At 36.7% G+C, this 27,581-nt stretch overlaps 6 protein-coding genes across 8 annotated transcripts; 2 read left to right on the top strand and 4 right to left on the bottom strand.

The window, feature by feature from the left end:
* The first annotated feature begins 950 nt into the window (after positions 1-950).
* LOC141899175 (ventral anterior homeobox 2-like) lies at positions 951-6,173 on the top strand. Its single transcript, XM_074785335.1, has 3 exons — positions 951-1,197; positions 4,495-4,682; positions 5,982-6,173. The coding sequence occupies exons 1-3, from the start codon at positions 951-953 to the stop codon at positions 6,171-6,173; spliced, it is 627 nt and encodes a 208-aa protein (XP_074641436.1).
* A 677-nt stretch (positions 6,174-6,850) lies between these two features.
* LOC141899174 (beta-2 adrenergic receptor-like) lies at positions 6,851-9,263 on the bottom strand. Its single transcript, XM_074785334.1, has 2 exons — positions 8,317-9,263; positions 6,851-6,995 (listed from the first exon to the last, which is right to left on the bottom strand). The coding sequence occupies exons 1-2, from the start codon at positions 9,261-9,263 to the stop codon at positions 6,851-6,853; spliced, it is 1,092 nt and encodes a 363-aa protein (XP_074641435.1).
* A 1,180-nt stretch (positions 9,264-10,443) lies between these two features.
* Positions 10,444-11,799, bottom strand: LOC141900711 (uncharacterized). Its single transcript, XM_074787721.1, has 5 exons — positions 11,539-11,799; positions 11,289-11,421; positions 11,052-11,200; positions 10,727-10,841; positions 10,444-10,640 (listed from the first exon to the last, which is right to left on the bottom strand). Exons 1-5 carry the CDS (start codon positions 11,645-11,647, stop codon positions 10,628-10,630), a joined length of 519 nt encoding a protein of 172 aa, XP_074643822.1. The 5' UTR covers positions 11,648-11,799; the 3' UTR covers positions 10,444-10,627.
* A 600-nt stretch (positions 11,800-12,399) lies between these two features.
* On the top strand, positions 12,400-16,574 carry LOC141900700 (uncharacterized). Its single transcript, XM_074787710.1, has 9 exons — positions 12,400-12,527; positions 12,637-12,695; positions 12,869-13,030; positions 13,218-13,382; positions 13,477-13,707; positions 13,784-13,961; positions 14,078-14,274; positions 14,399-14,680; positions 15,241-16,574. Exons 1-9 carry the CDS (start codon positions 12,433-12,435, stop codon positions 16,035-16,037), a joined length of 2,166 nt encoding a protein of 721 aa, XP_074643811.1. The 5' UTR covers positions 12,400-12,432; the 3' UTR covers positions 16,038-16,574.
* A 37-nt stretch (positions 16,575-16,611) lies between these two features.
* LOC141899173 (beta-1,3-galactosyltransferase 1-like) lies at positions 16,612-17,601 on the bottom strand. Its single transcript, XM_074785332.1, has one exon. It carries the CDS (start codon positions 17,599-17,601, stop codon positions 16,612-16,614), a length of 990 nt encoding a protein of 329 aa, XP_074641433.1.
* Positions 17,602-18,465: 864 nt separating this feature from the next.
* Positions 18,466-26,375, bottom strand: LOC141900045 (uncharacterized). Of its 3 annotated transcripts, XM_074786751.1 has the most exons (3): positions 23,667-24,309; positions 23,557-23,633; positions 18,466-20,183 (listed from the first exon to the last, which is right to left on the bottom strand). In XM_074786751.1, the coding sequence occupies exons 1-3, from the start codon at positions 23,929-23,931 to the stop codon at positions 19,773-19,775; spliced, it is 753 nt and encodes a 250-aa protein (XP_074642852.1). In that variant the 5' UTR covers positions 23,932-24,309; the 3' UTR covers positions 18,466-19,772. The 3 variants fall into 3 exon arrangements, with proteins under 3 accessions (XP_074642852.1, XP_074642851.1, XP_074642850.1); XM_074786750.1 differs by lacking the exons at positions 23,557-23,633; positions 23,667-24,309 and adding an exon at positions 25,128-26,375; XM_074786749.1 differs by having other exon boundaries at positions 23,557-24,310.
* Positions 26,376-27,581: the final 1,206 nt, after the last annotated feature.

Raw genomic sequence — 27,581 nt, 5'->3', positions numbered from 1 at the left:
ATTCAGTGAAATCATTTCCAGACGAATCTTATTTCTGCTCTCATTTTGAATCTTAGTTTTGCAAGATTTATTCTTTCCAAAAACCATTGACATCATTTCAAATTTTGTACACCGGCGTTGGTGGCAAACCAATTTCCAAGAACGAACGAACGAACGAAAGATGTAAAGTGACAAAATACAGTGGTTCCCGGAACCAGCGACTGTGAGATCATATAAAGATCTGGAAATATTTTGCTTCTCTCCGTCGTTTTCACCTATTTGAACTTGACTATATAGGATACACGCTATTACTAGATTTAAGTGAAATACAATCCAAAGACAAGTCGGCTCAGCAGGAGACAGATCTCCATAACCAATACCGGGTCCACAGACGCATCACGTGATATCAGCAGACGAGAAAATCTAACTCTAAATGAATAAGCCTCCGACCAATCAGAACACGTCCAAAACTGGTAATATTTCTTTAAGACTCGGGGACACTTGGAAGTCTTCCTTGTGTCATTCTTTGTCAGTTAATTGATGAGTTTAAAGCACGATTAACGCTGAATACCGCCCACTTTTCTGCAAATATTCTCTACTCGAGAGTTTTTAAAACGGCGGCGAGTCCGGCTGTCGTCACGCGAAGACAGGAGACGCGAATTATTGTCGGGTTTACGGCGTGTTTTCATAAAAAGAAGTATCTCTGTAAACAAACTATCATAATAGAGTGGCTCCGTTTGGCTGTGTATAGTCCCGTGAAGAGGTGTTATAACTCACTTGTGGTAATTCTTGATAAAAGATCTAAACTCAAAATACATCGGATTCACGTCGCATTCTGTCGCCACAATCCGTGTCGGAGGTTTCTGTATAGAACGCAACAAACGCGCGATGTTTCAGTAAAAGTAAGAAGAAATTCATTCCGGGAAGAACTTCGGCAGCTGAACGGAGAATTATAGAAAAAAACTTTCGAAATGGAGAACGTTGTTGGAGATTACAGATTTAACAGTCATTCGGACTTCGCTGTTGATAATATCGGACCTCAAAGAACCCCTACTGAACATATGTATAACGCAAATAGATTTTACGGCAATAGTTCGAATTCTCGGCTTCTAGAAACAGAAGAAAGATCGAGAGATCATCACAGTAAAAAATCAGCAGATATATGCGACGATAACACCGACAAATATCCCGAATATTGTAAAACTATTACTGTTAAAGGTAAGATTTAGATATTCACTGGACAAAGTAAAATCTTGTAAGGCAAACAGTTTTGAAAGTTATATCTAAAATGATCTTTTAAATTTTAAACTTTGTTTGACGAACATGAATAAAGTAAAGCTCGCGATAAAACCGAACAAACTGAGATTATAACCGAAAAATAATTACAATATCTGATAATTTATTTAAGAAAGTGTATTAATAAAAAAAACTCAAAAAATAAAACTTACAAAAATTAAGTGAGACAACGCACGAAGAAAGGTGCTTAGATACGTTAGAAAAAAGAATCACAATAAATTTACCTTGACGAAGCATCGTGTCCGTGTTGCTACGATATCACATTGAATATCACAATACTAAAGACAAAAGTTTCCTGAAGATGACAATTGAATTGAGACGTCGTTTAAAATATTAGCTCAAGGAAACATTTCGGACTCGCTTTTTTCGTATTTTGTATTTTCTTTTGTTTTTGTTCTAAAAAAAGATTAAAAAATCTTTTATGGATTTTTTTCCGAGCGATAAGATGTAAAATTTACTACTCTTGATTAATTCCTCTTTGAAAAAATTATTTTCCTCCTCCAATATAGATGATATCTTACAGCCATCAAAAATATTTCATCCAAATATATGTCTTTACGGGGAACATTTTTTTTTCAAATATCGATCTAGTTTTCACCAACATTTGTCATAACGGACACATTTGTAATATGATTTAATTACGAGGATGATTTTTACGCGGCGGAAATTTTATTGAATTTCCATTTTTTTGTAATTAGTTTCTTGAAAATATCCATTACCATTCGAATTACAATTTGAGATTCTCGGATATAATCAGGTCACTGTGTGATATATCAGCGCGATATATTTCTATTATCAGATATTCGATTATTAAAGACCCGCATCAATAATTTAATGATCGGCCATTAGCCGCGTGAAGATGAGTTTCTAATTAACAAACAACCGATGTAACAAAGTGTTAAATCTGTTATGATATTCACTAACAATACGATTTTCTGAGGCTAGAGTTGTGAAAATCGCTCCAGGTGACAAAACTATAGGCTTTGCTTCCATCGTGGAGGACTTCGCTCCCAGCAATCTGCGCGTAGCCTGCGGCTATTTAACTAGATTTATCATTGGTTTGATTCCTCGAAGCGTCCGCCTCGGGCTATCACTTTATTCCCCAAGGTGTCTGCCGTGGGCCTTTTCTCTCCACATCCAAAACTGCATCGACTCAAGTTATTAAATATGAAGGAAGAATAGACGCAAAGTTTGGAGCAATTTACTGAGCTGCTATTAAGTCGTGGCTCGTTATTTTCGAACATAGCATCGCCGAGGTAAATAAAATAGCACCCGCGAATAGTAATTGCCACTCGAAACAAATTCTTTGTCCGAACAGTTTTTGTGAACGATCATTTTTTTTACAATGAAATTCTGCCATTTGCAGAAACGACTTTAAACTAAAAACCTAAACGATTTGAATCTATGATTAATCAGTCGTCGATACCTTCAATTTGGGAATTGATATATTCATTCGAGCAGCTGCCAATCAGAGCGAGTGGAATTAATCAAAAATCATAAAGTTTATTGGATTCACGTTGAAGCGTGAGTTAATTCATTTAGTAGTTTATTCTAAATAATCAGTGAACTTTGACGCAGATCATTGTTCAAACCATACATTCAGTTGACCATACACGCGTTGTATCCTGAATGTTACGTTATTTACGAAATACCGTCAACATATCACGATATAGTATAATTACCCGTACACACAATCGTGGAGAATCGATACTAGAATTAAACATAAAAGATAACATACAAATTAAAAAGATTAAAAATTATTCATAACATTTGATCACGATGGTCTTAGAGAGAGTCCGAAAACGCTTTTGATGACGTTTTCTTTTTCGATCTCCTAAATTCATGTATACATGCAGTTGATATCATTCTATAACATACCATCTCAGATAAGCTGCATCAAGTGAAGAGATGCTGCTCAATCTACTGCAGTTTAATTGCTCTATGAACCTTTCAAGTTACACGTTGCCTGTCGCATGTTTTTTGTCAGATCAGTGGCGGAGGGAATATTGAATTTTGACATAATATAATTATGAAATCTGATACGGCTTTTACCGCGATACTAAACGCGATAAATCAAATGCTTTCAGAGAGAAACCGCCTTTTTGAAGCGTAAAATCAAGTGTGAAATAAAACATATGTCGCCAAAAATTATTTGATATCTGATCCCAAAAAGTGATATTTTGTCACTTGGATTAATTTTCGTCATTGTCCCGGGCGTCAAGATGACAATTTTTCTTAATGCGGTTAATATTTCTATTAATCGCGGCATCTGTTCTTATATTTTCATGAAATATTTTTAACGCGGAGAATTTTCTGTGAAAAGAAACTAACTTGCTTGTGATGGTGAAATTCGAGTTTGAAATATTTATCTTGACAGTTACGAGCAAGATGGCCAGAAAACAAATATTTTCCTTTTGAAAGCAGTCGAAACTTCGTGACTTAAAAACTTGATAGAAAAAAAATGTTATGTTGTTTGACAATTCCTGGTGAAGTTTAGCCTAAAGTGATGCCCACGGCTGAAGCCGAAGGGCATTTCAATGAACGATTTTTTGCGTTACTGTATTCAACAATTTTACCTTTTCAAATCTTGCCATATGTTCATTTTGGAATGAATAACCCGAAACCAACCACATAGATATTTATTCAGAAATATCGAATATAGAAAATGATTATTTTACGAATTAACAGTAAAACAATGAAGTTAGCAATTTCAAATGGTCATATTTGGAATGGAAACTATCGGAGTTAAGATGCCTTAGATTTAAACCACATAAAATTTATTGTAGACAAATGACACTAAAAGATGACCGCTAAACGGGGTATATATAGATACGTGTCACTATCTGAGGGTTTGGAGGCTATGGGTTTCTCATCTTCACGCGCAATTAGGCTCCAAAGTGCTACTTATAATGACCACCGCGAATGAGGGTTTCATCTTAAAATTGTGTAATTACAATAAAACTATTTATTGTACTTCGTGTTGGACACACACAAAGTTCAACCCGCGTTAAATCCTTGTCAAACTGAACTCCTCGTTTTTAGAGTCCATGATTTAACAAAACAGTTTTAACTCGTAATTTCTGTTACATCACTTTATGATGAATCTATTTCAGTGGTTTAATTGTGTCCTTGAATAAAACGTTGTTTGAATTTTCGTAGTGGGAAAATGTACTTCTCGTTAGTTTTATTCAATGATCCTACGATTATTTGTAATTGCAGATGCGAATGGAACCGTGAAAGAACTAGTATTCCCGAAAGCGTTAGATTTAGACAGACCTAAACGGGCTCGAACCACTTTCTCTGCCGAACAACTTTACTACTTAGAACACGAATTTCAACGTAACCAATATCTGGTCGGACGGGAGCGAACTGATTTAGCTCAGAGACTGGCTTTATCAGAAACACAGGTGAGAGTCGAATAGCGTGGCCCGACGACAAACTCTGCACGCCGGCTGAAGAAAACTGACTCAGAAAATATGAAATCCCACATTCATGAAAAAATGAATGCGAAAAGGTTTCCGCCTTCAGTGAATGAATTTTTGTACAACATTTCGACTAATATCATATTAGTCATCTTCAGGAATATCGATGCAGACAGATATATTCATATATCTCTGAATTTTGTCATTAGTATTCCTGAAGAACGTCGGAACGTTGAATGAACTACTGCTCAAGGAAACATATTCAGACTTCTTTTTCTTCCTATATACGTGTGGGATCTTATATTACCGTTACAACACGTCACGGATTTAGAATGGTTGACTTTCTCAGAATTTGGTTGCATGACATTTTTTCCAAAGTGACAAAATAAAAACGGTTTTGTTTTCTATTATTTCACGATAGAAAAGAGAAAATAAACAGCACGTGTTTCTAGTTGAACTTCATTGATATTCATTTTTATTCTACTCATCACGTGTTTTATATAATCATCGTATATATCTATAATCAAGTGCTCTTAAGATGTACATTTTATGGACTATTGAACATGTACAGTATTCAATATCCTTTATTGACAGTAATTTGTACTGAATACCCGAACTAAGCTGATCTGATTGTGTACCCGAAAATCTGCACCGGTTGAACCCGTTCGTTGTGTTATCTAGTCCTTAAATCGCACAAAAAGGGAAATTAAAAAGTTATAACCAGGAGGTACACGATGCGCTATTGACGATTAAACCCGTATTGTCTGTTTAAAGAGGGACTGCCAATCAACACAGTTGGGTTATCAAACCACAGTCCGTCGCATCGACTAGAATTCTTTCCACGATTCAAGGTGTGAGTTTATTATTGCTCACCGTTTTAGATCATGTCCAATTCCCACCAGGGGGCGCAATTTACTTCCATCTAACTGGTACATGAAAACCGTTCACGCGTAACACGCAGTAAATCCCTGCGACGCGTTTTACTTCAGAACAATTGATTGCATTGATAGAGAGAATACAAATACAATCACCATTCGTGGTTAATGTGGATATAGAAATATTTTGATGTCGTAATGATTTCTATCTATTATTAGAATCAGTTTGATCCGCGGAGAAACAAGTTTTCCGTAATTAAAAAGTGTCTACTTAAGAATTCAAGTGGTAATCAATGCCATAGTTATGGTGGCTGATTCGGGAATATGTTACTATCTTTACTTAATCATCCACGAGAACGCTGATCGTTTCATTAATTCTTCATCTTTTTCTCTTCGTGTTTAATTCCAGGTTAAAGTTTGGTTTCAAAATCGACGCACGAAATATAAACGTGACAAGTTTCGGGAAGCGGAATCTCGAAAACAGAACGCCGAAAGCATGGCCGCTTGTAATATACTGCGCATTCTACAAACTCAACCGAAACCGACTTATATACCACAACCAACACCGCATAACTTCTATCAACCGTACTCTATGAGTTGAACAGAAATTGAACTATGGTTTCTTCTTTTTCAAACTTAATAGGTGACACGTTAATAGGTCAATAGGTCATGTCCAGACGCATTTCTGCGTCTTCGAACAAAACAATAACGCGAACTAAAGCCTCGGTTTTTGTTCGGACCGAAATTTTTAGTAAACGTATGAAGTAATTTTCATTTCACATTTGACAGAGGTTCATCATACTTTCTGCTTTTTAAGATTTTTGCGATATATACGAGGAGAGGGAGGAGACCCTGATCTACCTCAGTTTTAGGTCAATTGATCGCATCGTGTGCAAATATGTCTCTAATGTCGGAAGCAATATACAAATCATATACATTTTAAACACAGATTAATCTGAAAAATAGATACAATATCGTCGATTATTCAGTAATATATACACGAGAACAGCTTTTATTTAATGATTTTGTAAATAATTAAATATATGTACAGTAAATATTACTTAAAATCTAGAATAAAATTCAATGAAAAACAGAAACAATCTTACAGTCGTTATTATTGTTTTCAGTATTTGTCTATTCGGTAGACTATCGAAATACAAAACACCATTCAATCAACATCAAATATGTTACATAGTCTTTTATCATATATGGTATTTAACGTGACTTAATTCACGTGCGACAAGACATCAAATAAAAGATAAACCCGGAGGATGGTCTTCACCGATTATTTCCGTGTGAAACTGTAAATATTGGTTTATCATTAATCGTAGATGGTCCAGAAGGAATCTGACTCGGTGGCGCATCTGAACTTCCTGTCAACCAGCGTTTTTTATTACAGCATAACAACGTGAGGAAAGCATACCTGAAAAATATTTAAAAAAGTCGATCGCTTTATGGGTTGTAGCTTCAGATGAAAATGGTTTCAATTTATACAATAATCGTATTTCAAAAAATGGGTTTCTTCTCATTATGAGTTGATAAGTTCACAGGATCTTAACAGGAAGAAGTTAGCAATCATTGTGATCATCCTTTATCCGTATTCTGGCGGATAATGGGGGATATAAACTGTGATCTAGTTGGTATTCAAACAGCTCAGTTACGACGTCCGGTGAAGGGGTGAATGTGCGGGTCAGCACGTAGTTCTACAATCGAGCTCTCCAAAACGGGTTTCAGAGACCATGTCTTAATTCTAGGAGATGTCAGAAAAAAAAGGAATACATTTGAGCTGGCGGCTTTTTATTCTCCTGTTTCTCGATGCTGGTGATAAATAACCGATGTAAGAATATATTAGTTTCATTAAAGAGTTGATTATACAGTGTTTTTGTACGGTATATTGATGCACGCGTTAATTAGTCACTAATGAGCAGTTTGAAACATCATCTGAGATCCTTTAACGAGCGACAAAACTTAACTATGATAAAAACTCGTTTCGATTATTTGAAGTAAAAGTGAATGACAAAGTGAACCAGGTTCACGGCCGAATAGACGAAGCAGAGGATTCGAAGTAAATCCAATGTTAAAATCGTTATAAATCTATTGCTTTTTGCTTTCTTTTTTTACCACGCTAAACAGTGAAATACGGTGTGACTGTCTCTTTACAAAGTCACGAATCTTTTTCTTCTGTAAACGATTCAAAATCGAAATTTTAAAATCCATCGAAAAGTCGTCGGAAAAACGAGCAATCTCTACTTACTTTCTCTTCAAAGTTGAACTCATTATATGTCATCGAATATCGTCACTCAATTTCTTTCGATTGCAAAAAGGCAATTTCCAAATCCGAATTAACGTCGGGTAAAACTCGATCACGCGACAAAGGGGATTACCTATGATTTATCAATTAGCCGATGATATGCTGAGGGTAAGACTGTTATTCAGTGATAAGCCAAGAATATTCAATCAGTTGTTACGATGGATTTTCATTAGGAGAAATCTTCATCAGTTAAAGAATAAACCGCAACTGGCTCCTGGTGCAAGCTCCACAGTTATTCGGCTGTCGGTTTCAAGCTTTTTTTGTATTTATATCATATTGTATATGAAAACTGTATCTTACTTCGGTTAGTTCCAAATTTCTTAGTTGAATTTAACTCTAGATTTAGATAAGTTTATTTTCGACTTTCGAAAGTAAAAACCAACTCAGAACTGTGGAACCGGTTCCTGACTAAATTTCAACTTTTCAAACTCACCTGAAGTCATCGTTGAACGCGTAAATGAATGGATTTATAGCCGAGTTCATCAAAGCGATCCACATGACTACATTATAAACCATCTCTACGACACATCTACACAGAGCATCAGTTGGATAGACGATGAAGAAAGGTAACCAACATAACAGAAATATTCCCACAACAAGACCGACGGCTTTAATAGCTTTACGTTCGGATTTTAAGCGTCTCTTTTGTTTCGTAATTCCTCCTCTTGTAGACTGAGAATCCTCCAGATTCAGATTGGCGCCAGTCTGTTCCATATCCGCTATTTTTACGGCCTGCGAATGGGCGATTTTGAAAATGTAACTGTACGTAAAAATGATCACTAATAACGGTATATAAAACGACAATGTGACGGCGACCAGGGCGAACGTAGTGTTCATTACCAACTGACAAATCGTCGGTTCTTCGTAAAGCCATTCGAAACCTTGCGCTTTGTAGGCACCGATGTTTATAGGGATGAAGAACATGAATCCGGCGCTCCAAGTTACAGCGATCATCGCGATCGCCCGACATCCCGTCATCCGAGAATGATACAATAACGGTGACCGAATCGCTAGATATCTGTCGAGAGAAATCGCGCATAAATTCAATATACTACTCGTACATAAACTAACGTCAAATGAAGCGTGGATATTACAGAAAATTGAACCGAAAGGCCAGTATCCTAACAGAGAATATGTGGCCGCAAATGGTACGACGATTATTCCGACTAGCAGGTCCGCTACACCGAGGGATAAGATGAAATAATTCGATATTCGTTGCCGTAAACGCTTGAATTTTAATATGGCCACAATAACCAATATATTCCCGCAGATGATTAGTATGTTAAGCGGTATCAGAAATATTGCTTTTCCGAATGTCACCCAGGGGGAGTCACCAATCGGTTCCTCGGGAACTGGAGATGATGTAGTTGTTGTTATCATTGTCTCGAGGTTTCGCAAGTTCCGCTATCTTCATCCGATGAAACTGTTACGTGTTGAGATCATCTTTTATATTTTCAAGTGTCTTCTCCAACTTTTCTAAGACCTATCAAGTGCCGATCTCACTTCTTCAGTTCTAACGCAGTTACACAGAACAGTCGCGCGTCACTGATACGCTGCATCACGTGACCCGCCGTATTCTCCTAGTTTGCTCATTAAAAGCGCTGTCACGTGACCATGTTGCCATTTACGCACTCGGGGTGACCGTATCCTGAGAGATAAGTTGTTGATTGATAGATTTGTTAATTACTTGAATTCTCTTGATAGTTTAAATTGAACATTTTAGTAATTGTTCTATTGTCATGAGTTAAAACGAATAAGGTCATTTTGAGGTGAAGGTAATTAATTAGTACGTAATGACACTATGGAAAATGTTGGTGATAGTTCTGAATCTGCTCTAAGTACATTAACTAAGTTCATAAACTAAGTCTTAAATTAAAACATTGAAAAGGAACTGATTTTATTTCGGAATTTTACACTATAACTCATAAGCGTGGAACTGAATCCAGGATATAAAAAGGGGTCAATATTATCTGTTCTCAAGTGTCGCTCGATCCACCATGGTAATCTTTTAAATTATTACAAAAATTGGATGAAAAATATCGCCTTTATTCGATTGATTGAGAAAATCGTGACTGATCGTCGAGTATTTAGGATTGAATGATGTCGTAATGCGATACACAGAAGTTCCGCTTCACTGATCATCACTATTCATTTTTAATCCAATTAATGTTGTCGAATGAAAGCTTCATTCATCTATCATACTTACTATTAAACAAGTTGAGATCGATGAAGAAAAGTCATAAGTACAGCATTTATTTCAATGTGGTTGAATCTCCTCGAATGGTCGTTTCCATGGTTTATTATTTGCCGATTATTGATCTAAACATGTACATGTGACGCCGGCATCACTTCCTGCGACGCGGAGTCCAGTATTTGTTTAGTTCGTAGCTCGGTTGTTTAACTCCTCGTTTTCACTTAAATCAATTTAGAATTCAAACAAAGTTAACTTGATAAGAATTTTATTTCCAGAAATCTAGCCTTTAAACTCAAAATGTAGGACCAGCCTACTAAAGGCAATTATTCATGTATACTTATGAAGTTAATCATCAAATATGTACATTATATACATTTTATTATATTCATCTAAACACTTAAAACTATTCTACAAAGGTTTCTGTTTTGTTATTCATTTATCAAATACACGCGTAGAAATCACTGTATGAACGCATTGTCTGAATTTTCTCGGGTGGATTTGGGTTTGTTTGTTCCTTCGTCTCAATTCATATGCTTCATATTGCTTCCATTTATGTACAAAACCTGAAAGATGAACATCACAATATTTCGGTTAAATGAAGAACTATTTCATACTCTAATAATGAACGTGTGAGTTTATTTACACGTACCCGCATGTCTTATTACAGTATTGAGATGTATACTGATGAAGATGGTGAGTAGCTACACAGCCTCCTAGTTGTTTCCATATGACACACGCTGATGTCACTCCTGAATCGCGACAAGCTGCAAACAATAACAATTGATGATACACATGTACAACTCATAATCTATTCATAAGGCTCCAAACCCTTCCAATCTGCCCCAAACAATAAACCGTATTTGAAAAACTCTGTAAAAACCACTTCTTAGCGTTTCTTAGATAAACACCAAATGCCTACAATTTCCTTCACTCATTTAGAACAAAACGAAACGTTTATGCATAAGAAAACCTACCAGGTAAAGTAACGGTTGGTTCAACGGGACGAGAATCACAGACGAGAACTGGACAACAAGTCGGGAATACATGAACTGTACTATCAGTCGCTGCGGTCATTCGACAATTCACCGGATCTGGATTCTCTAATACATCCAGTGCACGGCATCTAGAAATATATTTGAAAACATCATTGACAGATTTCTGATTATATTTCATTCATTCCGGGAATATTCTTTAGGTTCGTTGGTCTATACCTATATTTTACGATGTATTTATCAATGTTCAGAATATCGTGATAGCAATCGTTACGATCACAACTTCCGGGACTGGTCGACCAGGTTTCCTGATGTGTGTAAGACGTCCCGCTTCCATCTGTACAGCCTGTCCCTGTTTATATAAACATCTCAAATATCAACCAATAGCTTTCAAATCCAACTTTCAACCAATTCAACTCCGAGTGGCGATATTAGATTCCAAAAACTATTCACCTTTTGAATAACTTACCTTTTGGTAGTTTAGTAATACTGGCTATTCCAAGGCCATTATTAACAGCCTTACTTATCACAGCCATACAGCAAACAATGACCAGGAATAGATATCTTGTACGTAACATTCCGAGGTTTTTAATGTCCTTTCAAATATCCAGTTGATTTAAAACAGAGATTTCACATTTTCTTGAGATTCCATGTTGATTAGATGTATAGTGTTTAGTGTACGTACTGTTGTTTCCAAGTCGTAGATTGTCTATAACAGTCTATAGTTGGCGGCCATTGGCGATAAATAATTCAAGTAAATTTACACAATGACATGCATTGACCCATTTGTGACGTAGATATGACAACATTGACACGACAGGCACCAGTACAGTACTAGTAGTTAATGGTCGATTGATTCCAGTTGTTATTAGCCCCAAACAGCTCAAACCTTGCTCATTAGTTCATAGAATACATAATCAATTATGATATATTATATTTCTTGGATTATGTAGGTAAACATTTGAAATGAAAGCAATTTATTTGAGAGTCAAACTGTGGAATGTTTAATGACACATCTATGATGACAATTCTTTTGCTTTAAAAGTTTTCCAATCCAAATAACTCATTGAATATTCCAACAACTGTGGTCGCTGAAATCTATTGTCGTGGATTTATCAAATTTGGCCACATATCTCTATAAAAATGAAACAAAGAAATGGTAAATAACCTTTTAATGTGTTATCGGTGTGTTTTATGTTTAAACTTGATCTGATTTCTGTCTCAAAGATCCGCAACTTGAAAACTGATCTTTAACCCACGTAGCCTACATTAACAGCACGGATATAAAGCGCGAATAGAAACTTCTTTTATATCTGTTTGTGTCATTAGTTTAACTCATCAGGATAATGTGCAGTTTGTGGCGATGAATGTGAAATATTTCTGGATTACTTTATGTTTGTCGAGTATTTTCTCGATTAATGACGCGAAAACGAATCTTAGCGATGATCTGTTAACAGAGTAAGTCAAAAATATTCTTCACTTTGATATCAAGACATCATCCTAAAGATTTCCATTCATACTGTCTTCAATCTCAAATATGCTAATATCAAAATGCTTATCGCTCTAGTGAATCAAGGGAAATCAATGAAATAAATGACCACGAAATCAGACGAATTGAGACTTCAGGTATTTCACTATTCATCTGTATTCTTATATGCTGAGAATTAGAACCGGATCCTGGTCTGAGCTAGATAAAATGTGATAAGGTTTAAATGTCTATTGATCATAACTAAAGAATGAAATTTAACTTCATGAAATTCGTCAGAGAAAAACTGTCATGGTTTCTGTGTTTATATAAGAGGCACACTGGTCACCGTGGTCTCAATGTTCAGTTAGCTGCGGAAACGGACAGCGTACCCGAGTGCGAACAATCTGTTCTATTGATGTTGTCACCGATCACGTCAGATGCCGAGAGGATGTAGATCAAGACTGGTGCTCTCAGCAACCCTGTAAAACTGATGGTAGGGCACCTTCAATACGTACATTACCAGAATAGAAATATTAATGGTTTGGCTGTGCACGATGATACCATTAAGCATTACAAAGCATATTGACTGTAATCCTTGATTATTTAGATAGATTAAAGCTGATTTCAAGACTAATGGATTACTTACAAGGTGAAATCATTTTCTAAAATGTTTTTATTAGATTCTGATGCTGATTTATGGAGTGAATGGTCCGCGTGTTCTCAAACCTGTGATAAAGGTTATCAGAGTCAAGTGAAGATATGTGACGCATCAGTGAATTGTAACCCGGTCGATCAAATGTACAACATTCGATTTCGACCATGTTCTACGGGTTTCTCTTGTAGCGGTAATTATATTATACATGTACATTTATAAAACTCACAAACAATTCACACTAACATAACAAAACATGAAACGGTGGCCCTCTTTAAATTGGTCAGGTCAGTTACGATGTCTCCAAAACACACGATGTGTCATTCAGAACGATTTAGGAATATTACAGCTTTATTTGGGCGGCGGTTCTTCGATGAAATCGTGTATAGAACATTGCAGAAGTTATCCACCATGCGTTGCTATCGGATACCAAACCGGAATGTGCTACACTTTCTCAAAAGATCTCTGTCCGGATGATATGCTTCAACACGATCCGACTGCCACCTATTGTCACACAGGTAAACTATCCAGTTCCCAGTAAGTTTTTGTTTAGTTTTAGGTATTATTTCCTCAATTAGGTCTTGTTATTTTTAGAGTACGCTTCGCATGACACTACACCATCGATAACGCAAACAACGCCCCCTTACGGTGATATACCTACTAATATTAGTGAAAATATCGAGTTTAAAGTATTTCCTGTGAATCAAACTGGTGAATTGGGAGGTGACATAGTTTTCCAGTGTTACGCCGAAGGTGATGTGGATATCAACTGGTAAGCTATAACATAAGATATACTGAAAAGAGATTTGTCTTGGAACTCGTTGTCATTTTCACCTGTTCAAAAACCACTGTAACAGAATCTTATTTGTGATTTGTGATTATTTTCAGGTATTTTCTCGGATTAAAGCTCGGCGATGAAATAAAACTTCCAGGAGTTCAAATTTATGATCGAAGTATATTATATATAAGTGGAATTGAGACCGAACATTACGGAGTTTACGCGTGTGTAGCGACGAATAGAAACGGTTACAGTAATTCAACTGAGGCCTGGTTAACGTCTGATACTGCCAAATCCTGTGCTATTCGTAAGTATTCGTTACGAATAAACTGCTCATAAAATGTTTCGATTTGCTGGTTTTATACTTTTTTTCCGATTACCATCCCTAAATTCACAAATCTTCGAAATATATTTCAAAAATTTTCCACTAGATTTCAAGGAGGTTCCACGCAATACAGCAGTGCGTTCCAGGTCGTCGATCGTGTTACGTTGCTCCGTGGTTGAGAAAACGTCCAGTACCGTCACGTGGTATCATAATAATACACAAATAATACAAAACGACAGAAAGAAAGTTTTGATCAACAATTATTTACTAGTGAGTCGACTGACTCGAGCTGACGCTGGTATCTATAGATGTGTGGTGAACAGTGAACAGTACTCGTGTCAAGCCGAAGCCGCTGCTACCATCACCGTCTATTCCGACATTTCAGAAAGTAAGAGTTAATTTATTCAAAATGGATCCGCAACACGAGACTCGCGGTGAATTTATTGTTGATACGCGTGAAAGCTCAATGCGTCTGACGTCACGCACATCGCGTCATTGGACGGCAAACTAAAGTAAAAAGCCGCCGTTCATTGTCAGTTGACGTCCACTATGACGTGTGAACAATACGCGTGACGTCACTGCATTACTATGGTGGCTGATTCGGGCCATGTGAAAAAAATCACACACGTGGCAACTTCTATTACAAACGGCTTAAAGTCGCTTTTATTGCGCGCTAAAACGGAACTTACGGCAAAACCATTTTTTTTTGTTTTTCGGTTTATTGCGCGATAGATTAGAACGGAAAATAGCGCGATAAAACGATAATTATCGTTAAAAAAAACAAGAAAAACTCGTTTTATTCCGACAATTTTTCGTTGTTTTTTTGTGGTAATGCGCGATACAAAGACTTTCAGACGTTTGTAAAAAATAATTGCTACGTGTGTGATATTTTTCATATGGCTCGAATCAGCCACCATACATTCTATATCAATATTCATATTTTTGTAGTTTGTGGTTTTCCGGTTGTGAAGTCAAGTGTTCGACGTGGTTTTGTAGTTGGTGGTCTGGAAGCCCCGATGGGTTCAGCTCCCTGGCAAGCTATGCTGGTTGATAGTCGTTTACAAACAGATTTCTGTAGCGGGGCTCTGATATCCGACCGATGGGTTGTTACTGCTGCCCACTGCTTCCACATGTTAAGACGAATTCACGGTTTAGCCGCGCGTCCGCCGTACATAATCGTTAAACTAGGCAAATATTCGCGAGCAAAATCAGACTTACAAGAAGTAAGTTATAAAGCGCGTCAAATCTACCTCCACGGGGCGTTTAACGATATCTATTACGATAACGATATAGCGTTGATAAAGCTGACGCGTCGCGTCACGTTCACCGATTACATCAGACCCGTCTGTTTGGGTTCAGAGATTGGTTTCCGGCGGTCGTTGATGAAAGTTGGTCGGATAGGTACGGTAACAGGCTGGGGTAGATTAACAGAGAACTCGCCTCAGAGACCGGAGAGATTGATGTCTATAACTATACCGATAGTTGATGAGAATATTTGCAGATTGTCGACTAGTGAAATAGTTACTGTAAACATGTTCTGCGCAGGTTACGGTATAAAAGGTGCTAGTGATGCGTGTCACGGTGATAGCGGAGGACCGCTCACTGTCAAATCAAACAACAGCCGGTCGTATCTGGTAGGACTGGTCAGCTGGGGAGAGGGCTGCTCTAAAGGTGGTAAATATGGATTCTATACCAGTGTTCATAAACTATATTCATGGATAACAGATCGAGTGGGACGGTTTTAAATATCGTCTCCACAGGTTGCATCAACTCCAAATCTCAACTCACACCTACACAAATGGTTCCTTGTAAGTTACGAGTCATTGGAACATATCTAAAATACAATTAAAGTGAAATTTCAAAAATTACGAAGTTTATTTACACCACTGGCGCTTCAACAGGGAACGTGCTTTTTCCATGTGACTATTTACATCATATTGACGGTAAACCACAATAAGCCAATTACGTGACAAGTCCCAACCATATCATCGTATGTTTTTTTGCTGCAGCAAGGTTCTCGACCAGCACTGGTTGACAAACAGACGTCACGAGTACGGCCACCGTGGCTCCAGTAAACTATTCTCCTTTGAATTTAACGTTTTAATTGTGGAATTTCGTTTTTATAGTTTTCGTATATCAGCTCTGTGTGTATGAAGCAAATCTGACGAAAACGATTAAATATATATGCATCACTAACCTCTGCAGGATCGTGTTTATTACAGACAATAATCTATTGAATACACATAAATGCTTTTGATTCACTGATTTTTGATAAGTTTTGTTAAATATCAGCAATAAATGCAATGTTTTCTATCGCTTTCAATCCCATGTTTTGATCGGTTCTACCCCCGGACAGTATTTGTGAGCATTTAGGGATTTTCGGTAGAGCATTTTTTGTTCTGTAGTGTTAACATTGTGCAGACAGAACATATATCTATGATTGCAGTCGGACCAGGTGAAGTAATACATAGTAAACCGATAACTCATTACAGGTTCGATTCCTAATCGATTTATGATCACTCCGATATAAGCATCTTCATTCGGGAACGGTCGAACATATTTCATTTCTTTGATCACTTTTTGTAAAACATCTACGGATATGATGTATCCGATACCGCTGGCATATCGAGGATACCGTGATCTTTTATAATCCAGTACAGAAACTGCCCATTTACTGGAACTAGCTCTGATTACGTCACGTTTCTCAAGGAATATTCGTCCCACATACAGATTTTCAGTAATACTGTTGTAATATTGTAGATACTCGACCAGTAATGGCCGATTAATGTAACAATCATCGTCTGTTTTGAGTAGAAATTCAGGTCGACAATATTTCTCTACCCACCTCAAACCGTGTATCACTTTCTGAGTTAGATTACGATAAGTATCCACGTACGATCCTATTAATATATCTTTATAAATCCTACTCTCTTCGATGACGCGAATGTTAGTCGTTCGATCCCGTGATTGTCCGATTAAGAATATATACCTCCAAGATTCGTGATTTATCGAATCGTCTCCGAATCCACCCCACGATTCACGAATTGCGGCTCTTTTGTCGTAGTTTTCCGGAGCTGATGTGATCACGGCTACTAACGTTGTAACGATTCGGCAAGTCGGAAGTTTTCCTCGAAAACCGTCCTCGAGAAACGTGTCTGGATTCCATTTCGGAGGTTCGGTCGAATATCGGAATTCGATAACTCTGAAATTCCGATGATGAATTCGTTGTTTTTCGTAATCGCGACTTAGATTCAACAGTAATAAAACGACAATGATAAAGTAGAGAACAGTTGAAGCCGTCGGATTCATTTTACGAATGACGATCCTGCGACTTAGGACATTCCTTTAAAAACGTCGCACTAATTAAATTTTCATAAGTAACGCTTTGATAAACTGGAAACTGTACCAATCCCTCTCAACTACGGAACTGAGATAAAATAATCCGTGGTTAGATTGACAATGCTGTTCCCGGCAAACTGGAGTTCGGTACAATCCCATCGACTAAGAGCTTTCTTTTAAAGACACTTTCGGTACATTTAGTTATTAGCACATTTGAGAAGGGTTCGTTGAATGCGAGTAGTGGTGGGAACTTCCTAGAGAGATTTTAGAACGGGTTTGACCCGCAAAATATACTAAGAATTATTGTGCGCAGTAAAATAGCGATAGCAATATCGGGACGGTTTGAGAGCCCTCGATCAAGAATAGACGAGTACTACCGCTGTACATGAAGTTTAAAGTATCATGCTAATATGTGTGATGTTATTGAAGATCTGTCCGATTCACACTTTTGATATAAAACACGTATTCAATAGCTGAATCCTGAACATATATACATGTTCCAATTAACAAAAAATATCCCCGAGTACCGGGGGACCGTTTCAAGGAATAACTCTATAGTCGTGATACTGACGAGACATTACCGAAATCGTCCTGTGAAACGACCCCCGGAATACAATACCTACTGCAGATATAGCTGACTATTATTCTCTAAATCTATCACTCAAAGTTTTGATCATGAATCATTCTGTTTTGTCTGTATTTTTCGGTGTAAATTCCTGATAAATTGTATCGCACAATGTCCACCACAGTTCCACCATACAGGGATTAACAAGTTAACGGCATTTTTACAAAAGATATAATATCTCGAGTTTATTATAAACTTTAATGGTTGAAATATATAATTATTAGACAAGCAAACATTAAAGATTAAAGATTAAATACCATATTCCCGTTTAAAAATACATGATACCAATAACTAACATGGGAATATGAGTTTAAAGGTATTGACGGGATGGATTAAACTTCAAGATATCCAGTTATGTAAAGGGAAGACGGTTTATTTAAATTCAGCAGATAAAAGGCACATAGAAGATTAAAATCACAAATGGCTTAAAAAGTTATTTCAAATAGCGGTAACCGACTAGTGTTCTTAATGCGAAACAAGCTATGATTGGTCGAAAATACGAGCTGTTTCTACTATAACCGACCAATAAGAAAGCTCGACTCAGCTGGTTCGAGCTGGTTCTTACTTCAGTCTGGAATGAGGTTTCACTTGTTATGGAAAGTGAATAAAACATGTTTAAACCCCATCAAGTTTAAGCCCCAATATAGAACGAATATAAGATCTTAACTGTATTAATATAAGCAGAGTTGAGATAAAACGATGCATTTTACATTTATATTTGTAATACATCTATACGAACAAGTATAAAATTAATGAATCACTTTCAAATATAGTATCTTATATAAATGTGTATTTGAATCCGACACCGATATTTATCTAAAATAGATTCATAAGATTGAATGTATAGTTGTTTATAGATATTTACACCATCAACCTTTTCAAACATCGCATCAAACAAAATAATATTATATATTGAAAAAGAAATGATACGTTCAATCGAGAATTTTAGTGGCCTAACTAATCTATAGTTATCACAAAGTTCGCGCTTACACGAGCTCTACTAAAATCCTTTATTGAACATTCATTCATTGTATGTATGTAATACTTTGAGTTCATGAAAATGCAAATTGAAAAAACAAACATCGACTCAACTGTAATGGATTCTCTGTGAGATTAATAAGCAAATTGAAATGACGTACTATGTACTGGTAGTTAGGATAATGGCGATATACATAAATAGATAATTTCGGGTTAAACAAAATCAAACACATGTAATTTTCACACAACGGAACTGATCTAGAGGTCGCCATCCAACTATTCCCACAAACCATAGACAACATACCACAGAAAAAATGTATTCATTCTGCTTTCAAATTACAGTAAAATAAATTGAGTTAAATGGGAAATTCGTATCATTATTACCCGTGGATGTTTGGGTCTATTCGTCTGAAATTAGGTATATTCATAAAACGTCAATGTGGGATGTTTTATATTTTGGTTTTATCGCTTTCTATACAATTTTGTATTATCTGCACTTGGTTGGTTTTGATAGAACCGAAAGGGTTCACTGACTCGCTCACAGATTTCTACCGCACAAATAATCAGCTAAATCTTCGACGAGGGTGCGCGCGTCGTCAGCCTTCTTATCATAAATACCTATCATCATACATCGTTTTGTTTTAATGATGATACAACCGCCGTCTCCATCCGCCGTTATACCATATATACTCTCAGCATCCTTCCCTTCTTTATACATGAAACTCATATCTCCCAGGCAAATACCTTTATCAGCCTGTATAAGATTCGGATCCTGTACGGCGTTGACTAGAAGCTGTATTTGATCGACGGTGGGCAGGAAATCCGCCGGGCAGTTGGCGTAGATGTTTCCTTCTTGTGTAGTGATTGCGGCTTTACTCAGTGTACCACCTCCGACCATGCTGTGATTAACGATATTCTCAAACATTGACGATATCTTCGTCTTTTCAACCTGAAAATAAGCAACATCGAAAATCGTTAGGTATAAATAAAAATAAATCGCAAAGTAAAAAGTCGTCGCGATTGATACATGATAAAGACGAGTCGAAATAACGCGATATCAAAGCATTTTTTCAACATAAGTTTATTATGAAAAATAACTTTGTTTGGATATAAAAAGGTAATGACGTAAAACTGGATAAACGTCTTTGATGATGAAATAGTCGTTGGATCCGGATATTTTCAGAGTACAAAAGAAGACGCGAGAGGTGCAGACAGATAGATACTGTTAATAAGTCTAGCGTATAATCATATAACATCGATTTACAAACTCAAATATTTCAAGCATGAATACATGTACATACATGTATATAGAAAACATATCTAAAAATAAATCCCGGATTTCCTGAATCAAAACTAAATGAAACGTACCGATGATATATCGTCATCAGTATTCTCTTTATTCCCGTCAGCCGATTTAAATGTGCGATATTCTCCATTAGCAGGTGACGAATTTAAACCCAATTCGTCTTCTTTAGTCTGATCGGCTGCCGATGATCTCCGAGTCATTCCGAACAAAAATCGACAACACGGCAAACAAGTCATATCTCGATTTTTAACTCCTATTTTACAAATCCCTCGTTAAAAACACGTTAAATCATACAGAACCATTCTAGTAGCTCCTAATATAGCGCGAACATGGTTTTCGATTTTCACTAATAAACAGCAGGCACAGACAGATAATTCACTGAGATCTCAGATTTCGGAGACCGATCTCAGGTGACTTTCCAATACCAGCCCCACCTCACTGATGTGGTGTATACTGTGGTGTGTTATATGATTCCCGTCAGCTTGTCTGAATTTCCAATTTACATAAGCCCCTGTCTGGGGTTCAGTAACAAACGATGATGTTGTTCGCCTTTATCGCCATTCGCTAATTAGTATCGCAGTAATAAAAACAACGCATCTATTCGAAATCCGTCTCCAAACACTAAATACAACCGCGCTACTTTCATAAGCTATTCATGATTCGTACGCCAGCATCCTCAAGAGAGCATTGTTTTTCCTGATGATTTTTTGCAATTTACGAAATTGCCTGATTTTCCGCATACGCATACATTAAGTTTATCGCATTAAATATTGTTTAGAGAATTAAACATTAACTGCACGAATGCATATATTATATGAATCTAGTCAAATAGAACAGTTACGTCATATGCCAGCTCATCTATCGTTTCCGGGATCCAATCAAATGGAAACAATTTTGCCAGTAACAACATACAGCTTCTAGCAGTGCAAGAGTCTGTTCGCAGCTGAATATTGTACTAAAATATGCAAGACTGGTTTTAATATACTGTCAATTGTCAGCTGGCTGGAAAAATCGTATTTCCCTTGCAGCGTAAGATCTATTTCATACTATTCTACTTTTTCCGATACTAACAGAGAAATATTGATAAATTAACCCTTAACGGGGCAGATGAATTCAACTAAACTCTCGTCCTCCGGATAAAAACAACATCATGCATCGTGTAGCCTACATCGACAGTTGCCTCAATAGCCTCGCTAGTCACAGTCAGCTGGGGACGTGTGATTGTACATTTTACTTGAACTCATTAAGCTCGTCATCCAGCTAGTGAGTTTTATGACATGCAATTTTAACGCGATCCTGAATGAATATGATGGTGGTATATTCTCGCGCCCATTTATCAAGTACTCATTCCCATATTGACGAGTATAAATACAGCATCCCATGTAGGAATGTGATGCTGTAATGTCGAGACTGATGGACAGTGCGATCAGGCAAAATGAAACGTTCTTTAGTTTTCCTTTTTTTGAATGGGTTCGTAAATGACTCCGTGAATTTAATAAAATACAAACGCGACAAAAGCTACATCAGATGTTACATCAAGAAAATATTAAATTATTCACCGAAGTAGAAGAAACATAGTATTGATGTCTCTGAGAACCAGCTGTTACAAATACATCGATATCACATCTTCACGTACATACATCATTATATCTTATATCATCATCTCTTAATCGATTCGGTTCTAACAGATGAGCTAATAGACTAAAAGATGCTTTTGAAATATTCAGTAAGCTATAAAAACAAAAACAAAGCAAAATTCAACACACGTGACTCATGTGGATGTCAAGATGCAAATCCAATAGTACCACGTGACATGCGTCATTTTGAGGGCATATACTGTGAAAATACTAACTCAACTTACAGAGGATCGCGATGATTATCAGGCTTATATCAATATGTGATAGACTAGAATACCATGGCATTGGAAATACAGCAGGTAGAATTAGATATTCAATAAAGAAAAAAGCATTGTGTCCAGTTGAAGTGGACGCCATTTTGTGCAAATACAAATGTACCAAGTTTTACGTACGTTCTAAATTAGGCTGCATTCAACTTAATTTTTAAAAAAGGAGGTTTAGAATTACTCAAACGAATATCCCAAAGACTATCTCTCTGGGGCGGTTTCTATGTGGGGTATATAAAGAGGATGATCATGATTATTGAATATGAATTGAATTTGTTTAAGTTATTGAATGTCCGATATTGATAGATTGTTAAATTATTACAGTGGAAGTAATATGACAGCTGTTATAAGGCGTCTTCTAAATATGTTGTATCTCATTATTCATATCTCAGTCGAGACGTAACGCGACATACAACAGCAGCAGCTCGTGTCCACACAGTCTAATCTACGTATATACAAACAACACTTGTGACACCATGAGTCGATGTCCTTACGTATTCCCCGTACAACATCGGTTTATTAATTCAAAATCACCAGGAACCCTTGATTCTCAAGTCTGCATCGTTTTAAAAATCTAGGGTCAGTTTTAAAGGGTGGTATTACGTTAATTTAACCAGGGGGGTTAACTCAATGAGCGAGCCCCTTCGCTAAAGCTGCTCTGCTAAACTGGCAGCGATGTAGTTTGACATAAAACTTGGCACATTTGCACAAAATGGCGTCTATCATCGGGGAATGAAATGGACAATAAATCATATATACATTAATCCAGTAGGATTTCAATATACGCAGTACGTCGTCGTTCTCTAGATATTAATTTCTCGTTTTTAACGCAGCAGAATTGATCAATTCATTAATAACCAATACATCTATAACGTCACAGCCGTGTGCGATACACTTCATATCAGCTGAACAAATGGAACCTTGTGTTAACTGCTACTATATCTATATACACAACCTCTTTATTTTAGAAGTCAAATTATACATACAAAAAAAACAGAGTACTGAATTAACAAAGGGGAAATGAATGTCGTCATATGGAGGCAGAGTAAGACAGGTATAACGTAGTCAACAACTAGACATTAAACCTAAAGCACGCATGCTTCAATAACTCACCGAACTAAGGGATTCTTGTTTCGTTAAAGTTGCAGATCCAGCCTGACATTCATCATCATCATCATCATCATCATCATCATCATCATCATCATCATCATCATCATCATCATTCTCAGCATCCTTATCATCATCCTTCGTAGCATCACCTTTTCTCTCATCATCAAAGACATCTTCCTCTTTATCGTCCTCTAGATTAAGGACCTCGTTCATTCTTTCACCGACCTGTGATGGGTCGTCAACGTCAACTTCAACTACTGAGTGAATCCTACCGTCTGGTGTCCGAACTGGTGCGCTTACACTCTTTCTCTTTTCTTTATTTACCAACGGATTTTCATCTGCTGTAATATCTTTTTCTTCTGCGTAGTTATCTCCCATTTTCGTAAATTCTCACTTGTATCTATCTGTATTGTTCAGATCACCAGATTCCACTTGTTTCGACCATTCATCGACAAACGCGACTACTAAATTGATTATACCTTTACTGCAATACGTATAAAACGTAATTGCAAAATGTGTCCCGCTGTAGTGAGGCTAGTATATCAACGTGAATAATAACCTCGTCGCTAGGGAGTGTGCACATCTGGAGAATACTGTATCCACCAGCAGACTAGACCTGCTTCTAATAGAACCTTCGCCCGTGGCACCACCAGGGTTCTATATAGATTGTCATCAAATAACTATGCGATTTTTTTCAGCGACGAGTCGTGAGCTTTAGTTTTGTCTCTGAACTAAATCACCAGGAAACTCGTAAATCCTCAAGCTTAATTATGACGCGTATGATCAACATATAAGGCCGGGCTTTAATCAATAGAAGCAACAGATGTTCTGGGAAGTTCTACCAATAAAATTTCTCTTATGCTTATAACAAAAGCCTTCCGATTATTGATGATGTTTTATAGCTTATTTCCAATAGTTTCTGGCTTGGTTCTAAATAAGGTGTTGGAATATTGTGAGGTTGAAGTATTACTCAAAAACGTTTCTAGTGATTACTTCATGGTAGGAACATTTATATTTGTCCTTTTGGATTAGACAGATCCATAAATATTTCATTACCGTACTTTGGCAGAAGAGAAGTACTTAATTTCATTGCTATGCTATGTAGCGAAAGTACATTTCGAAATGTGGTCATAAAACATAATGGGCGACATATTGATTCGCTTTGAATCGATCGTAACATAATACGTATATTTCCAGGTACCTGAATTACAACAAAAATATCGAGCAATTTAACATATTCAACATATATGGTATATATGGTAAAAGTCAATATGTTAATGGAGAGTGAAACCCTCAAATATAGAGCGGTAGAACTGCAGCGAAATAATGATAAAATAATGAGACAAACACTGATGAATAAAACTGTAGCCAATCACAAGTGACGATAGAAAGATTCAACCAATAAAAGAAGTGTTTATCCAAGAAGCCAATGAAATGCCTTCACAAAAATCGTAAGACAATGGACTAATCAAAAAACAACTCAGACCGGTAATAGCCGCGATAGTAACAGCCATTGGACTAGTTCCCGGGAGATGTACCCGGAACTAGTCCAAAAAAGCATAGCAAGCACCTACCTCATCATCCTCCACCTCAACATCAACATCGTCTGCACCCGTTACCTCGTCATCTTTTTTCTTATCCTTCTTCTTCTTCTTCTTTTTATCTTTATTTTCATCGGGTTCGTCGGGAAGTACAACTAGAACCCGTCCGTCTGGGCTTTTAATGGCCGCATCCACTGCATCAACTCTTTCCACTGTTATCTGATCTTCTACAACGATATTTGCATCGTTTTGTTCTTCGGTTGTTTTCGACTTTTTCGCCGCCGATTTCTTTTTCTTGCCGCCGGAAACGCACGGACAACAAGAAAACAATCCGGATGATTTCTTTGGCTCAGCGTGTTGGTGATTATCTTCGGCGACTGCAACATCCGTGGCCGACATCTTTTCGATCTTTCAACTTTCGCAGTAAAACGTCTCACAAGCTGAGCTTTTTTCTACGAGTTCGAGTCAATGTATGTTTGATAGTAATTAGTCTAGACTCGTACGTTCGAGTCAAACGTGCTTTTGTGTTGTCCGTAACAAAATCAGTCGATTCCTGCTTTTTGTATTTCTACCAGATGGCGACAGAGGACCGATATTATTTTCTATGCCTCTCAGCTGCGTGACATAAAACTTGGAACAATCAAAAATACACACACAAGTACACAGTACGCTAGCATATGTACTGGATGAAGCTGCAACACTCTGTATATTCTAGTGGACCCCTCTCTCTCTTTCTCTCTGTCTCTCTGCGAACAGGTTTTCTTCACAATTCTCCAGCTGCCACACTATTTTCACTTATTGATCACAGCAAATGCGAATTATTACTAACTTATTGTCTCGATAGTTGTAAATATACTCGATCCACGAGTAGTTGAGTCTCCGAAATTGTAGGTGAAAAGCTGAATTTGAAGTGCTGTAATACGCTTCCTCTAGTCTACTATATATAGCTAGCTGGTTGTACTTGTAAATCCGTAATATCAGCAGTAGTGTAAATTCTCGTCATAAATCGTAACAGTAATGATTAGATTTTATCGCCAACATTTGGTTTGTTTTGTTCTCTAAATCGTATTTGCACGTTTCAAAAGTAAACTTTTCGACTTTTCAAGAATAAGTGTTACACACGTATTACCGAATAAATTCTCCGAACGGTTCAACATCACGTGAATAAATGTGTATGATGTAATCTATTACAGCAAACCACAAAGATTTAAAAGTACGTGCAGCTAAATGTTCAATTCCTTCGTACTAAAAACAGTCCTTCAGTTCAACACAAAAAACCCTGGTCTGCATATATATATTATGTACTGTTGAGCAGGCAGCTATGCGTTACTTCATCTATTCATAGCATAATTACTAGATATAAATACTGGTTTATGAATGACCCGAAAAATAATTATCATATATATATATATATATATATATATATATATATATATATATATATATATATATATATATATATATATATATATATATATATATATATATATATATATATATATATATATATATATATATATATATATTTACAAACGACGAAGTCTATTATAGGAAATCACACCGACTTAAAATATTTGGACAAACTTGGGGATTCGAAACGAAAAATTTAGCGAGTGAAAGTGAGAAAAAGTTCGGGGAAAAAAGTTTTATAGGTTAAACTAAGAAAATCAGGAGCGGTAAAATAGGCCAGGGCTTAATACCAGTAATACCAGATATACAATATGCTACAAATGGTAAAAAAGAAAAAACTAAAAGAAACAGGAAATTGTTTGAATATCATTGTGTGTGTTGATTTGGTACAGGTCACGTACTGCATCCTGCCTAAACACGACAGTTTGAATTATACGAACAAAAAATATCAAAGATGTGCAATTCTGAAAATATGTATCGACATATTTTCTTGAATACTTACCACGGCAGCCCCGCAGGCTGTGTCGTGTTGGGTACATTCATGAAAACTGCCCTGCGAACTCAGGCGAGGTCGTGACGTCTCTTCTGATGTCTGGGGTCGTCTCGGCGGTACAACTGTCGTCTGCGCTTTTCCACACGTATTTGCGGCCTCAGTCGACATTTTCTATTTCAGAAATTCTTATCTGCAGAAAAAAAATAAAAGTATTGTGATAGGTGTAATACTGTCACAATCAGGGAAGTAAAAAAAAAGAATATGCCACGAGATAACAGCCAGCATTAGTTACACTGTTCGCGTTGATTTCAGGGCGAATAGAAAATTCTGTTTGTGTTTGTGCTGAAACCTGTTCAAACCGCTTATTGTTTGTAAATACGACCATGACAATGGTTTTAAATCAAACAAAATATCATAATTTCAGTAGATATATGCTCCTTTGAACTTTATTTGACCAGGAATGTTTCATCAATTGTTAAAAATAACAGCTTATCTGAAGTAATATCGAAATACGAAAAACGGTTACCAATACACGCACTGCGAGGATCATGAACTGATGAGAGATTTGATTTTTAGACGGTTAA

This window comes from Tubulanus polymorphus, chromosome 2 (assembly GCF_964204645.1).
Source record: "Tubulanus polymorphus chromosome 2, tnTubPoly1.2, whole genome shotgun sequence".
Taxonomy (NCBI): Eukaryota; Metazoa; Nemertea; class Palaeonemertea; order Tubulaniformes; family Tubulanidae; genus Tubulanus; species Tubulanus polymorphus.
The sequence above is the reverse complement of the archived record's forward strand: the minus strand, read 5'-3'. Positions and strand labels throughout refer to the sequence as shown.

Bases quoted from the DNA above. Each gene is read 5' to 3' on its own strand.
- LOC141899175 (XM_074785335.1), top strand. From the start codon at position 951: ATGGAGAACGTTGTTGGAGATTACAGATTTAACAGTCATTCGGACTTC. The intron at 1,198-4,494 runs GTAAGATTTAGA...TTGTAATTGCAG, and splicing joins TAAAACTATTACTGTTAAAG to ATGCGAATGGAACCGTGAAA. The intron at 4,683-5,981 runs GTGAGAGTCGAA...GTTTAATTCCAG, and splicing joins TGGCTTTATCAGAAACACAG to GTTAAAGTTTGGTTTCAAAA.
- LOC141899174 (XM_074785334.1), bottom strand. From the start codon at position 9,263: ATGATAACAACAACTACATCATCTCCAGTTCCCGAGGAACCGATTGGT. The intron at 6,996-8,316 runs GTGAGTTTGAAA...AATATTTTTCAG, and splicing joins GCGTTCAACGATGACTTCAG to GTATGCTTTCCTCACGTTGT.
- LOC141900711 (XM_074787721.1), bottom strand. From the start codon at position 11,647: ATGTTACGTACAAGATATCTATTCCTGGTCATTGTTTGCTGTATGGCT. The intron at 11,201-11,288 runs GTATAGACCAAC...ATATATTTCTAG, and splicing joins AAATACATCGTAAAATATAG to ATGCCGTGCACTGGATGTAT. The intron at 10,842-11,051 runs GTAGGTTTTCTT...TATTGTTTGCAG, and splicing joins ACCAACCGTTACTTTACCTG to CTTGTCGCGATTCAGGAGTG.
- LOC141900700 (XM_074787710.1), top strand. From the start codon at position 12,433: ATGAATGTGAAATATTTCTGGATTACTTTATGTTTGTCGAGTATTTTC. The intron at 13,031-13,217 runs GTAGGGCACCTT...TGTTTTTATTAG, and splicing joins GCAACCCTGTAAAACTGATG to ATTCTGATGCTGATTTATGG. The intron at 13,383-13,476 runs GTAATTATATTA...TAAATTGGTCAG, and splicing joins TACGGGTTTCTCTTGTAGCG to GTCAGTTACGATGTCTCCAA.
- LOC141899173 (XM_074785332.1), bottom strand. From the start codon at position 17,601: ATGAATCCGACGGCTTCAACTGTTCTCTACTTTATCATTGTCGTTTTA.
- LOC141900045 (XM_074786749.1), bottom strand. From the start codon at position 23,931: ATGGGAGATAACTACGCAGAAGAAAAAGATATTACAGCAGATGAAAAT. The intron at 20,184-23,556 runs GTGAGTTATTGA...GCTTATTTTCAG, and splicing joins AACAAGAATCCCTTAGTTCG to GTTGAAAAGACGAAGATATC.